This window comes from Lonchura striata, chromosome 2 (genome assembly GCF_050655825.1).
Source record: "Lonchura striata isolate lonStrDom1 chromosome 2, ASM5065582v1, whole genome shotgun sequence".
NCBI classification, from domain to species: domain Eukaryota; kingdom Metazoa; phylum Chordata; class Aves; order Passeriformes; family Estrildidae; genus Lonchura; species Lonchura striata.
Genome location: NC_140704.1, coordinates 130538297 through 130553595, shown reverse-complemented (window position 1 = coordinate 130553595; position 15299 = coordinate 130538297). Strand labels below are relative to the sequence as shown.

Sequence of the window (15299 nt, the reverse complement as noted above, 5' to 3'; positions counted from 1 at the left end):
GTGCTTAGAACTCAGAGACCCAGCTGCATCCCAGGCTGCATGAAAAAACATGTGGCCAGCATGTCAAGGGAGGTGATTCACCCTTATCCACTCCAGCTTGCTAAGATTTCACCAGAAGTGCTGCATCCAGCTCTGGAGTCCTCAGTACAAGAAAGACACTGGCCTGATCTAGGGAGAACCACAAAAATAATCAGAGCACATCTAGGAGGAAAGGGTGAGAGAATTGTGATTGTTCTTGCAATTCTATAGGGAGTAATGATTTTAAAGAAGGCAGATTTAGACTAGATATGAGGATAAAATTTTTTGTGATGAGAGTGGTAAGATCAGGTTTGTCAGAGAAGTTGTGGATGGCCCATTGTTGGAAGTTGTTCAAGGTCAGGATGGACATGGCTCTGAGCAAATTGATGCAGTGGACAATGTCCCTGTTCCAAGTAGATGGGATGGATTAAAGGATCTTTAAATCAAACAATTGTATTATTCTACTATATTGTTATGGAAATCAAAATTGCTAGAATTTTCTCAACAGGAATTTCAGACTTTGCCCAGATATATTCCAGGTTGCCATAAGGGCTCGCTGAGAGAAGAGATGGGAGCCAAGATAACCCCAGCACAAGCAGCTCCCTTAACAAGAAGGTTCAGCCCCACAGGATCTGACACAGCAAGCAGAGAAGGATCAGTCTCCATCAACAGGCGCCATGAATAAGGCCAAGTGGTGGACCAGGTTTAGAGTCCATCCAGGGAGTCCAGTCAGGAGCAAAAAAGACAGGGTCAGAGACAGGGCTGGAGACAAGGCTACAAGACAGGTCCAAAGTCTGTCTAGGAGACAGGACCAGAGACAGAATTGGAGGTAAATACACCTAAACATAGCTCAGGCAGCAACAAGGCCTGACCTGAAGTGGGCAACAAAGACCCATGGGCACAGAGTGTGGGTGGAAGTCCCACTGGGAGTCCCAGGGCAATTAATTTGGATAGACTATTTTCGTATGCTAATTGTCTTTCAAGAGTGAAAGTTTAATCAAAAGTCACCTGATTTGCAAGAAATCATCAGCATGCCCATTTGCCTGAGTAATATACATAATGAAATAAGGTTCATAGATATATACTTTTTTCATAAATCATATGCATACAGAGCTCATCAACTTTCATGAAAATGTTAATAGAAAAGTTTTCACCTTATCTGCTGTTACTGTGACATTTAATTTTTTAAAATGCATCTGTGCAGTCTCAGATGTATAGAATGAGGAAGAAGGAAGGAAGGCAATTTTTCTGTTTGGAGCAGCACATTTTTTAATTTTTTAATTTCCTCTTTTCCTCTAAAAGAGCAATTTTTTTTTTTTTTTTGCTTGCTAAGTCAGTGACAATTCCCATAGAATTTTTTTGTCCATGAAAAAAATTAAAAAAAAAAAAAAAGAAAAACAAAAAACAATCTGCCTTTTCCTCTCAGCATACCCTCATTTTTTAAAATACTCCAGTACATGGTGATGGACATTGATAAAGAGTAAACAGATGAAGCACTGGTCTCAGCCACCTAAATACTGTGTCTGAAAGAAGAAACCCACAAGACTGTACCAAACACTGAATTACAGCATAGTGACTGAAACATTTAATATCTGTTTCCTAATAGCTTGGATAGAATTGCACACAAATTGGTTCTGACTACCAATATATTTTTTCTCCCCTCTCTCTTTATTGACAATGTAACAGAGCAACAGGTAGTTTTCATTAATGGCTAATTGCTGAGTAATAATAACCTCTGGAAGGGTGGGCTAAGACTACCCTGTCTGTTCACAGCAAGAAATAAGGGAGCAGAAGAACGCACTCAGCACCTCATTTGCACTCTAATAGAAGACAGGGGAGTCTTATTAACAAGAAACTAACACAAACCTTCAAGGTATGAGATAAAGTTGCAGCAAGTCCTGGAAAAGACAGAGTATTGAAGAAAGTAAACAAAGCATCTGAGAGCAGGTTTCAGAGAAAATGGAGGGACACAAAGTCCTTCTATGACCTCTTCTCTCCTATGTCTTTTAAAAGCCTCTAAACCCTGTTGAATTTGTAAGAGTATTTCATCTCAGATTACCAAAGGGATTACTATGTACTATTTATACTAAGGCAGTACACTGAAACTCCAGTCAAAGATCATGAACATTGCTGTGCAAAATACTGCATAATAATCCATATTTAGAGGCTAAATAGTCAACAGCACAGAAAGGAAAAAAAAATTGCAGTAGGTAACTGGGACTCCCTATGCTTTTATATTTCATGTCAAAATCTAACACATTCTCAGTTATGTTTAGAGAGGAAAAAAACCATTATATCTGATATGCCACCTTCAGAATCTAGCTATTAAAAACAAAATATAAAAAATATTAAATTCATTAAATACATTTTAATAAAATGCTAAATTTATTTTTAAAATATCATTCCCACCCAGAAAGCATACTCGTAGTTCAGACAAACTGAACTTCATTCTTGTGGTTTGCCTTTTTCATAGCCACATCCTATTACTTAATAGACTTTACCAGTCATTCTATAAAGAAGATTTTTTTTCCATCTTTAATTTGCCTCATAGCAAGAAAAGAAAACCAAACAAAGATTAAGAGGCAATTTGCTACGTGGTGCATAGCCAGGTAATAAAGAGAACTCCTGCTGGTAGCATGTTCTTAGTGAGTAATGCACTTCATTTACCTAAATAACCTCGAACAAGAAAATTACTGTGCTTATTAGTGTTTGCCATCCACTAGTTATAATACATCAATTCACCAAGTAGATGCACCTTAGAGAAACTATGTCCTATCCCAAGTACAAAATCTCAGCACATTAGTGAAACAGACCCAGTATCAACCCTCTGCAGAGTCTCTAGAAATCCTTGATTACTGTAGGAACACCAGGGATGTACAAAAATCACACTCCAATCGAATTTAGAGGAAGTAAAATAAGGCCAATGCTGGGACTTATGAAAAATCCCAGTTTAAACACAGTTCCAGTTTTATGGAGAGGCTAATACATTTCCTTAGTTGTTTCCAACTAATCGCTGCAATACTTGAAATTGTAAACAGATGGAATCCATCTAGTATATTTATTAAGCCTGACTGAAAAGACATTAATGGTTTAAAAAAAAAAATACTTAACACTTACATTCCCTCTGCTTAGGCCTTTTTTTTTTTCCAGAGCCTTTCACTTCTAGTTTTTGGACTTGAGTTTCTGAAATTACTACATTGAGAAACTGCAAATTAACTAGAAAGGTGATGGTGTGCTGCCTGTACCAAAATGGATTAAACTTGCTATAATCTTTGCTGAGATGTATTTTCTCAGAGCCTTTAAATTCTATCTGATCTGCAGGATGCAGTTACCTTTGCCATTTAATTTCACTCACTCTGCATGTAAATCAAGTAGGTAGCCTGAAATTAAGAAGTAGTGGATTCATAAATTCTTCATTGAAGAATAAATGAAGTGAGGAAAGGATAGGAATGTCATTATACGGACTGAAATGCAGGCTTTTTTTTACCCTTGCATTGTTTCAAATCATACACTCACACATATTTTTGCTAACTGCATCAATGGAAGAAATTGGATTTTTTTGAATATGTAACAAAGTAAGAGTATAGTTTGTCATAATTCCCTTCTGATTGACTTCTTAGATTAAAGGCAATTTCTGTGCATTTTGTGTAAATCCTTCATTTACTTACTATTTTTTAAAGCAAGAAACCTTTTTGTAAAGGGAAAGATAATAATTTATTCAAAATACTGTTAGTATATGTTGAGTCAATTTTGGGGAAAAAAAGCAAGCAATGAGCATTGTGGCAAGTACACTACTATGTGTAATATAAAACATCTATATTTAAATTGCATTTGAATTTAAATAACACTTGTACAAAATATTTGCAAATATATCAGGGCCTTTCTTGATCAATCTAAGAGGCATATAAATCTAAGACATAATTGTTGTAACTCGTGGGCAGCTCCTCCCACCGCGATTCCCCGAGCGGAAGGCGTGCTGGGCGGCGAGGGAAGAGAACAGGCGGCCGCTCCCCCTGTGAAACTCTGCAGTCACAGTTGTTGGTGTGGGGACAGCCGGAGGCGACACGGGACTTACAAGTGAACAGGATGTCTTTAATCAGCGAGCCCCAAGACCCTCTGGGGGGGAGAGAGAACAAAGGTTTTATATAGGAACTCAAGAGGCGGGGTATAGGAACAGCAACCAATGAGGGCAGGGCTGGGGAGGAGTCTAAGGAGGGACTAACATAGCACAAACCTATCAGGGGAAACAGGAGAGTGCAGTAACACAAAATAACCAACAGGGTGTTGAGCCTCACCAAATAGACAGGGAATGCTCTGGAAGCAGGGGTGGGGACTAGTAGGAATGACAGGGAATGTTATGGGGAAAGGGGCAGGGAAAGGGAGGATTGACAACTGGGAGAAGAGGGGGTTAGGGAAGAGCTTGGGAAGACTGACAACTGGGGAAGGAAGGAGATTGGTGGGGGGGGTGAACAGACACTGAACAATCAAAGAAAAAAAAACACACCACAACACATAATGCTTATCATTTAGTAAAAGAAAACTGATTATTACTTCATGACAAGTGTAAGTATTCATGCCTATGTTTAATCTTGTCCAACATATTTTATTAAAACACCCTGTTTCCAGTTATTTACTGTTTTTCCAAATCTTAGCATTTTAGGATGAAAACATCCCATGCTGAACAGCCCAAGAGAGGAACAGAGGAAACAGTGCCAGGTGGAAATATGAGGGTCAGATGAGAAGTCAAACACATCTGGCAGCCCAGTTTTATTCAGTACCCTGGGTAAACGATACTCGAGAGGAGAGGGGGGTGAGCAGGGTCTGCACGGAACACACCTACTCTGCTGCTGCATTGGAAAGGAATGGGTCAGGGTCTTGCAGAAGGGGCAAGGATGGTCTTAAATAGCAGTAATTGGAAGTCATCTCAGAGGAATAGGTTCTTTCTTCAAGTTTCTTTGTGACCCTGGGAAAGATACATGCACTCAGCCTCTACACAGGTTGCTGTACAACAGTTTACCCTAATGAAGGTAGACTTGCAACAAGATGGTCACACTAAGGTAATTTTTTATAATAAGCATAAGGAACAATGACCCATGGCATGAAGTTTGGGAACACACACAGAGTAAAGAATTAATTGACATTCTTAGTCATCATACAATTATTACCCTTGTACCAAATCCTTTTCATTAGGGGGGAAAAAAAAGTGAAAAAAATTAAAATGTGCAGACGGACAAAAAGTGAGATAAAAGAGAAGACACTGTAAATTTTACCCCATGTTCAAAATGCATACAATAAATTGTGCCAAAAGAGATTTACATTGAAAAATAAGAAACTGTAAAATGAAGCTAGTGAAGCACAGAAATAAATTCTTCAGGAAAATTATGGAATACCCATGACTAGACATATTTCAGAAAAGGTTAGATACGAATCTTTCAGGTGTACCTCATCCTGCTTTGAGCTGTGAGGACAGGAATATCTCAAACTTCTCTACAGCCTTATGGTTATATGATTATTTTAGGGACTCTATGAAAACACATGACAGATCTATTGGAAATTAAGTTTTTCAAATTTCAGACTTTTTTCCTACCTTTGAAAACATTCACAATGGGAAATTTCATGGCATTTTTATTTTACTTTTTAATTCCCTGTATAGTAAGAAAAACTGGAAGATAGAAAATAGGAAGTATTTATGCTGTGCTCATGAACTCTGTACAGCACTGCATCATACTCTGATTAAATTATTTTACATAACCATAAATTAAAGGCTTATGTAAATAAGATACATGTTTGTATTTAAATGTTAAAATGTTAAAATGTTAAAAATTCCTGATGAGTGGCAGATTCCTCAGACAGATTTAATTACTTACAGATAAGAAAGCCCCAATGACACAACAGCGCCACATAAGGAAATAAATGAGAATGACTTCCTTAGACTATTATACCTTTGTTCTAAAGCAATTAGTATTAGAAATAATTCTGTCCTTATTTCTTACATCATAGTAAATAATGCAATTAAAAAATGTATATCACCAATCACCTTAAGGAAAGGTGATTTTTTTTCATAGCTAATTGATAATTTAAACATTCCTACTATTTTATTTCTAATACCTTTATAGTTCCTACTGCAGATTTTTTAATTAAAATAAAATCTTATTTGCATGTTAATCTGGTACCTCAGTGAGAGTTCCATGCATTCAGCATTGAGACAGACTTCTCCTTAGAGACTACGGTAAAGAGGATTAGAGGATTCACAGATTGTTGTGACTGAATAACTAGGAGGATTGTCAAAGAAGCTGATGTGAAAAAAAAAAAAAAAATTGAGCAAAAAAGCAGGAATCTCCGCAGCCTAGATTATGAAATTTTAGTCTGCATTGCATCAAGAAGTTTATTGTGAGTTCAATACTAGTGGATAAATCTAAAAGATAGTGCCTTCCTGAACACTGTTGCTTCCATATCTGTTTTGCTTTATGAACACAACACAAGGATATTCTTATATGTTGTCTGCATGAATCTTGTAAATGCCTATGGCCCATTCTTGCTTATACATACATAAAACCAAAACCAACCCAAATATTATGGTATCACTATGTTTAAAATTAATGAAATAGGTAATAAAATATATACTAGGATAAAGGAACATCCATTTGAAATAATATTGTGTTGTGAAGAAGAACTCAATCCTAAAATGAAATTAAATAAAATGTGATTTATTCTGTTTTATTGCAGAGAGAAGTCAATATAATGCCAGTATTTAAAAAATGCAGCAAATAAAAAAGGACATAATCTTCTGTATCAATAAAGATAGGTCTTTATCAGACACTTCCCTTGCTAGGAGTGGTTCAGATTAGATATTAGAAAAAAAAGTCATCAGTGAAAGGGTGGAAAGGCATTGGAATAAACTGCCCAGGCAAGCATCTGGATGTGGCACTTGGTTTAGGGATAATTATGATAGTGCTGGGTTGACTGTTGGACTAGATGAACTTGAAATTCTCTTTGGACTTTGATTCTGTGACTAACAGAAAAGATGATGGGTCACAGGAAGATACTTTTTTCAACACGGTTAAGGAGAATTAGAATTTAATTAAGAACATTTTGAAAGTCTGTGGAATCCAATGCATGAACATCTTGTTGCAAGACTTTAAGATAATCTATATATCTTAGAAACTTACTTTCATAGCACTTGAGCTTTTAAGATTTTTGGAAGAAGAAGTGGGTGGTAAATATACAGGTTAAGTCATTTATCCACTTCCCAAACCTTTATATATTTCAAGTTTGTTTGCTGAAAAGGATTTTATGTCATTCTGCATACATTCTTTTGATTTCTTGGGAATCACAGCCTACAACAGTCTTCATGATCTTAGCTAACATAATCCTGAAGTCTATCACACTTGTTTTAACTGCTCCTCACTCATAATGAAAGTTGCCTAGAATTCTGGTCAATAAAGGCTTGGAAACTTTCTTCAGAAGTTTAACTCATGATAATTCACTGTTCCTCCATTCACATTTCTTCTTCTCACATTGCATTTTCTCATCTCTAATACTTATTTTCCCATGGTTCAGCAACAAAATTTTATTTCACAGACAGTGATCTTATTATGTCTCTATCTGGTTTTTTCTCCTTTTCAAAGTCATGTTCCCAGTAACCTTGGCCATTCTAAGAGACTTTCTAGTGTCTTAGACTATGGGAATGCACCTTTTGATGGCCTATATCCCAATATTAATATTTACTTCTTTCACAGTATGCAATTTGCATTCTGCAGTTATATTTGCACCAGTGTTTTTCATAGCCAGATTATGAATGGCCCATAGGCAACTTCCCTTTGACTAAACACTTGGACAGTTATCCTTTTGTCACCTGAACCTGATGATCCCATCATTTACAAATGAAATTCTTACAATTTGATTTTAAGTACGTTTCTGTAGTATGGGGCATTAGACTTGTCCTCATTTCTATTACTTGGACTAAATAACTAAAATTTTCCTGCATAAGAATCATTCCTACTTTTTAATCTTCCAAATCCAATGTCCTATTAAACATCATTAGTACACTACTACATTTTGTACCAAAATCATGACGGAGACTATTAAAACTCACTCCTAAAACCCCAACAGCGTCCTTTGCAGATAAAGGACAAAAATAATCTCTCTTCACAGGCAATTCAGAGCAGAAACCTATCTCAGTCATTCTGAACCTCTCCTCAGGGAAGCCTTCTTTGGACTATAGAGAGAGACAGTATAATAAATTTAGCTTTTTAGAATACCTCTCTTTCTGTACCAAGCAAGTGACTAATATGTTGGATTTTTTCTATCACTAGTTTTCTTAGTAATTTAGGATGACTGCTCTTAGGCTTGGAACTCAGGGCTTCTATGTCATTACTCATACTGGGATTGTCAGCAAAAATTGAAGATATGTTTTTGAATCAATACATTTCATGATGCCTGGAATTACATTTTTCTGTCTTTCCAAAATCTTTCTCATCTGTGCCACATGTTTTGTTTATGATCATATCCTTCTGAATACTGATTATCCAAATCAGAGTTTCTCCCTAGTTTATTCAGAAAAGACAATTTTTTTTTCAAGACACAGATTGTAAATGCCATCATAAATCACATCAGAGCTCTATAAAAGTATTGAAAGCTCTATTGCAGGACCAAGAACTCTATTTCCATGTAATTAGCAGAAAGTTTCTTAGGTGCTGAAAATAATATAGGGTTATAACTGAAATCAGCAAAAAGTATTATGGATATTTTCCAGGCAGCACACATTTATGAAATACATTTTCTCAGGGGTCGCCTGGTAGATTAAACATGAAATTGAACTCAGATATTTGGTGTTCATGGCCAGAAACAGGAAGGAATTAAAACCCTAGATTGCAACTTAGAAAAAGGCAAAGTTTCTGACCTATTTTATTTCTTATCACTGTTTGAACTCTTCTTATATGAACTCTTGAACTCTTAAAAAAGAGAAACAGAAAACTTTCAAGCCACAGTACTTAACAGCTGTTGCAAACATAAGTATACTCAATAGTATACTCAATTTTCATAGCCTACTTCAAGGTGATATTCTTTAACTATGCTATAGGTGTCTAAAGCTTCTCTTGTGGCTTGGGGAGAATAAAGGCACTGCAATTTTATCACTAAACAAACAAGTTTAAATCTACAAGTTATAAAAATAAAATCAAGAAGTGAAATATATCAGAATATTATTATACTTCCCATATTACATATATTGCTATCATTAAACAAAATATGTTTGAGGTAGTAACAAGACTGTGTGCATAGTACATGAGTTGCCATCTTGATTTTAATTTCCTAGGCCACATGAAATTACTTTTACAGAGAATGAGCATTTCTACTCTGTAAAGGACTACTTGGAGAGTAAATAATATAGACCTAGGCCTATTGTAACACATTGCACAAGATCTAAGATAAAATGCGACAGAAAGAGTCAAGGTTAATTAAAAGTAATTTAGTGAAGTTTAAATGGGCTTCATTAGCCCAGGCAATTTAAAGTGCACCCCCATACAAAGTACATGTACAATAAACATCCTCAAATTACTAGTATTCAACATGCAGTCTCTTCCATCTATATTAACCAAAGAAAATTTAAAGCAAGCATTTCATTACAAGAAAATAATGGAGTAGGAGGTAATGCAAGCCAAATGAGAAGTAGGGCAAGGAAAATCAATTTCTCATCAATTGCAGGGCAAATAACTTAAACTAAGTCACATAGATTCTAATCAGTGCCAAATGGAAACATGGTTCCTCTGCACTACATTGCACCAAATTCATGATAGAGGAAACTTTGACTGTTGTTGGAAAATCCGTGAAATAAGAGGAAAATCTCAAGAAATTTGTAGCTTATCCCTAGAAAGAAGTTAGAAGGGGCTTTTGGCTTGACACTTGTGGTAAATGGTACCTAACTATAAGATAGCTAATGACGTGAGCAAATACAGCAACAGGAAAGACTAAGGACCATTTTAAATCTTTGCATAAAAGCAAAAAACTAATTCTGAGATGTTAGCTCAAAACAAGAAAGGATGTCATTACATTGCAGATGGCCTGAGGAAAGGGACAATGTGACAAAAAAGGAACTGTGATGTGATTACAAAATGTATCAGAACTGTTTTGATTAATCTCCTGTCTGAGGAGCTTTAAGAAATAGACAGTATACAGGGCTTAAAATAGAGAAATGACAAGCATACACTTCCCAACTTTTGTTTCTGCTGCTGCTTCTAAGTGGAACATATCTCCACTTTATCCAATGGTTTTATTGCTGAAGGATTTTTATATGCTTAAATTATACTTCCTTGGGCACTGTGATTCGTGTTGTGTCTCCAGAAAACTGCTTCTCAAAAAGCTAGACACATCCCACTCTCCTTTTTTAGCTACAGCTCCTTCTGTTAGAAATTTTAAAATAGGTTTAGGTCTTGAGGAGACATGGTGTTTACTCAAAGAGCACTTTGCAGTGGTGTTCATTTCTTCCCTTCCCAAGGCACTGTCATACCACTTTTTCCCTACTCACATTTGGGAAGATTTTCTCAAGAATCTGGGCATTTCAAGCATATGTCACTTTTGATCTGCTGCTACTCTTGCTGTAGTCACATCCCTGTGGTACCTGGGACAGCTGAAAAACTGTTAAGAAAGAAAGCACCATTTCCTGCTGTAGCTCCTATATTGGGCATAGCCTTCAGAATTTCAGTACAGGATGGCAGCTGTGACTTGTGGCAACTGGGAGGGGACCTCAAGCTGCCCTGTGCCAGTCACAGCCATTTCCAGCCATCTCTGACACTCTGAATCACATCAGCTGAGAAGGGTTGAGTCAAGGGTACAGAAAAAAAATCCCACGTCCTGGTCTTTACACAGAGGAAGTCCAAATGTGTGGCCCAGCTGCCAGCTGAGTTGCACTCAAAAACAACCCCAGTCTGCAAAATCAGACAGTAGCAAATAATCAAGGATGAAATTTCAAGTAAGAATAAGCACAGAAGAGTTGATCAAGAATCACTTTCACCTGGATTTTCTATTTGACTGCCCAGCATGAACAAAACCTAATGAAAGCATTAGTTTCAGTGCAGAGTATGAGTCTGCAGGTGTTTGAAAATCGATAGTTCTCAGGTTTGAACAAATGCTGTGAGTGCTGGAATATCAGCATAGTGTTACTATGACCCTGAGCAAACTCTTAGCAGAAAAAGAACAAACCTCAGCAAGAAGACCAGTGTTTTGTTTCCACTGAAAACAGATGCAAATTTTTTACCTCATGTTAGCTATTAAAAACATAAAAAACATGGATGAAATAAATTTACCCAGCATTAGAAAGTGTAAAGTATAAGTCCCTCCTCCTCCACCTGCATTTCCTGTCATCATTAGTATATTGCCGTATCACAATGAGTACATTTTTATAAACAGATGTGAAGAGGATGCCTTGTAACTTAGTGAATACATCAGGAAAGCTCTAGGCCTTACACAGCCACAGAGGAACTTGGTGAAAAGCAGCAGTGGGGAGCCAGTAGTGCAGTAGGCTAAACAGGGTACCCTGACCTCTGCTTGAAACAACACACAGACTGCTGCTGTGTTGGTAACTTAGGTAACTTAGGTTTCCACTTAGCATTAATTAAGTGATATGAATAAGCAATGTGCTCAGTAATGATCCAATCTCAATGTCCGACTTCAGTTCAGAAATAGAATTACCACTGTTTCCTTCCATTGATTTCCAGTACATGAAGCCTTTTTCCTCCTTTTGTTTTAACCAGCGCACAGAAGCCAACACGTCCGGGTCCCCAAACAAACGAATATGCTGATGCCCAGCTTCAAGAGCTTGTCAAAAAATTGCGTGAAAGGGCAAATGTCTATAAGGAAAAGCTGAATGACCCAGTGATATCTTCACCTGAAGCAAGCCCTCCAACTTGTAAGTGCCTCTAGAAATAGCTGTGCATTTTTTCAGTTTAAAACTGAAAATAATTTTGTGGTAACAGAAAATACTGTCATAATTTTTTTGTAAGTATAGTGTGCTTATCCACTGGAAAGGATCACTTTGTGCCCTATGAAGTCAATTTATCCCTACTCTCCAGTAAACCAGAATTCTTAAGTACAATTATTCCCTTTGAATTACTTCCTTTGAATTACATTACTGAAGAATTTGAGGAAAAACCTTACAGAGGCAGTATCTAGAATCAGTAATGTCAAAAAGTTTTCTGTATTTTGAAATAGCTCCCAGAGATGTTTATTCATTCAGATGAATCTGAAACATATGAAGAAACATATGAAGAAACATATGTCTTATGAGTGGATGTTACTCACTTTGATATGAGATCTTCTGTCTAACAAAAATAAATAAAATTTTAGCCTTGACAGAAATCTGGACACACTGAAGATTTTAAATCTATACTTTAAATAGAGCAAACTAATCTGACCTTAATTTATCATTGACTTTTGACAAAATATGAAACATAAACCAATTTTTCTCCTCTTCAGAGGAAAGTTTGACCTTTTTTTTTCCTTTCCACAAAGAATTGAGTGTGGTGGTTTTACATTCTGGCACTTTTTTAGAAGCTCTTCATTGCATATATGGTTTTTAAAAAGCTATAAAAATGGTGCCTGAAAAATAATAAACTATACCAACTGATAAAGGAATTTTAAAAAAAATTGTTTCTTTGATGATCTAACTCTTTTGTTCTCTTTGTAGAACTTATGACCTTTATTTCCTAACTTATTATAGATCCACTTTGTCAGTTTACTGGTAAGACTGTGTGTCCTAATCAGAGGTAAAGCCAGCAGAATTAATAGGACACATGAGCAAACATTATCCAGCTCAAAGATGGAAGAACTCAGTTCAAAGGAGTGATACAAGACTTTTATAAACCTAGAAATGTAAAAAGACTATAAGCTTCCCACTAGTTTCACCTACTGCATCTTGCATATCCGGTTCAGGAGAGGAGAGAGATCAGCTCATGGCACAGTGGTCTTTTCTCACCTCCATCCTCACTGCATTCATTCTTTGCAACAGTCATGTAAAGAGAAATGCTATTTTCATGTTAATGAATGCTAAATCATGAATTAACAATTTTCTTGTCAGTCTTATAAAAGGTATAACTTAATAACTTATAAGGTATTATATAACCTTATATTTTATTTTTTTTATTTTTAAGGTATTATATAACCTTATATATTATATAAATTATATAATTATATAACTTATAAGGTACTTATATAAGGTATAACTTGTAACTTATGTAGGCATCATCCAGGGAAATTAAGCAGTATAGATAAGATATTGCACTCTGTAATATAAGTGCCCTGTTCAAGATAGCAGATGCACATGTTTATACCAGTGGTGATTTTATTCTTCAAGTGTTCTTCTATGTATTTAATATAATTAATTTAGTCACTGCTCAGTGTTCTTACAAGATATTTTAATATGATGAAGCTTTTGTTCATGTTAAAACAGGATTAATTAATTGAGCCCTTTTTAAATTACCAATGTTTCTGGTAATCTATGTGTCTAGCACCAAAGAAGCCTCCACCCCCACCAAAAGATGAAAAAAAAGATGAAAAAAAAGAAGAAAAGAAAGAAGAAAAGAAAGAGGAGGCAGAAGTGAAGCCAGAGGAGGATCACTACTGTGATATGCTGTGCTGTAAATTCAAAAAACCTCCACTGAAAAAATACATGGAGTATATGAAGCTGCCAGATACCATTGACTCATACACAGGTAAATTTAAAGCAGTGTATGTAATGGTGTAAATTCATATTGAAGTGACCAGCTATTACATGGCACCTGTGAGCCACCATAAGGTACACATTCCAGTTTGCAACTCCCAGGGACACAGAGGTCCTGTCCTAAACAACATTTATTCCAAACAGGGGAAAGTGACAACAGTTGTAAAGATGACAAGCAAAAAATTTTAATGCAAACTGATGAGAATTAGAACCCAAGTCTTCGGTTTCTTGATCTGGAATTTGTACCATTCATTAGGGCCAAATAATTCTTTTGTCAGTTATAATATACATGAGCAAGATGCAATATCTTATATGCAATAATTATATTTGATCATATTAGTTTCTTCAGGTGCACTGAATACACACTCTTTTTGCAAATTCCTTGTGTGACTCCTATTTCCAAGCTACATCACTTTAGCAGCATTCCAGTTGCAAAAGGGAGACTGGAAGGTTGGTGTGGGCTGGAGCATTCCCAGAGACTCCAGCAGTATGAATGTGTCTAAAAAAATGGCAACAGGCGCCAAGTTCCCGCCTCTCCGTTCAATGCTTTTCCTTTCAGATCGCCGTTACGTGGCGTGGCTCATGCTTGTGACAATTGCCTATAACTGGAACTGCTGGTTCATTCCCCTGCGCTACGTGTTCCCATATCAAACCCCCAGTAACACGATCTACTGGTTTGCCATTGATGTCATGTGTGACATCTGCTACCTGTGCGACCTGGTCATCTTCCAGCCCCGAGTGCGGTTTATCAAAGGGGGAGATATAATAGTGAGTATTGGAAGTGGGACTCCCATGGGCAGTAGTGGTGTGTTAGAGTATAGAAATTCATCCAAGCTAACACTTGCTTTTTATCACTATGTCAAATCTATGTGGCTTTTTTATTTATCAAAGGATACATATATTTTTCATCACTGACCTTGCATTCTACACTGATGTTCTATTATACTATGTAGGAAGAAACATATCCATTACCTGAATTCTTAAAAATTGAAAAAAAACAGATTTAAAAGTAACGATGAGAACAGCTGAAACAGGCATACAGCTCTAAACACTGATTCCTCACTGGAATCAGTGGTCAAATGTATTTGTGCATATATAGTTGTTTGTGTGAAACTCTCACCTATTTGCCTTGTACCATAATCACAGTTGAAGACAGGGCATATTCTGCTAGGGTTGGACAGGATATGCATGCTTTGTAACTGATTGTGAGATGGTGGTTTTATTTTTTTCCAAAATCAGAACAAATCCCTGTAATTTTAGGATACTTTGAAAAGAATTAATTTGAGGAAATCCCATTTGAGGAAATTTTGATTCTTGCTACAATTTTCGTGTTATCTTTTCATAGAAAAATGTAAAATAAAATTTTAAATAAGCATCTGAAAGCTTGCCCATAACCTGCCAAAGGGTATCCAGAATGTTAATTTTTCTTTAAAGTTTTCCCTGCTTTTGATTCTTTGACATCCTATAGAAAAAAGACATGTAATTCAGGAAAAGAAAAAAGTTCCCATAGCTTCAGCATGACATTACTGTGCCCAACAGAAACAAAATTCAAAATTATGTATCTTCA

The 15299-nt window shown here is 36.3% G+C and overlaps 2 protein-coding genes across 3 annotated transcripts in view; one reads left to right on the top strand and one right to left on the bottom strand.

Moving 5' to 3' along the window:
• CPNE3 (copine 3) overlaps positions 1–15299 on the bottom strand; it is a 165316-nt gene that overhangs the window by 88724 nt on the left and 61293 nt on the right. The window lies entirely within an intron of this gene.
• CNGB3 (cyclic nucleotide gated channel subunit beta 3) overlaps positions 1–15299 on the top strand; it is a 63912-nt gene that overhangs the window by 14766 nt on the left and 33847 nt on the right. The window contains exons 4-6 of the mRNA XM_085572310.1: positions 11769–11923; positions 13521–13724; positions 14292–14500. Coding sequence (XP_085428436.1) covers positions 11769–11923; positions 13521–13724; positions 14292–14500 — 568 coding nt within the window. The remainder of the gene's footprint in view (positions 1–11768; positions 11924–13520; positions 13725–14291; positions 14501–15299) is intronic.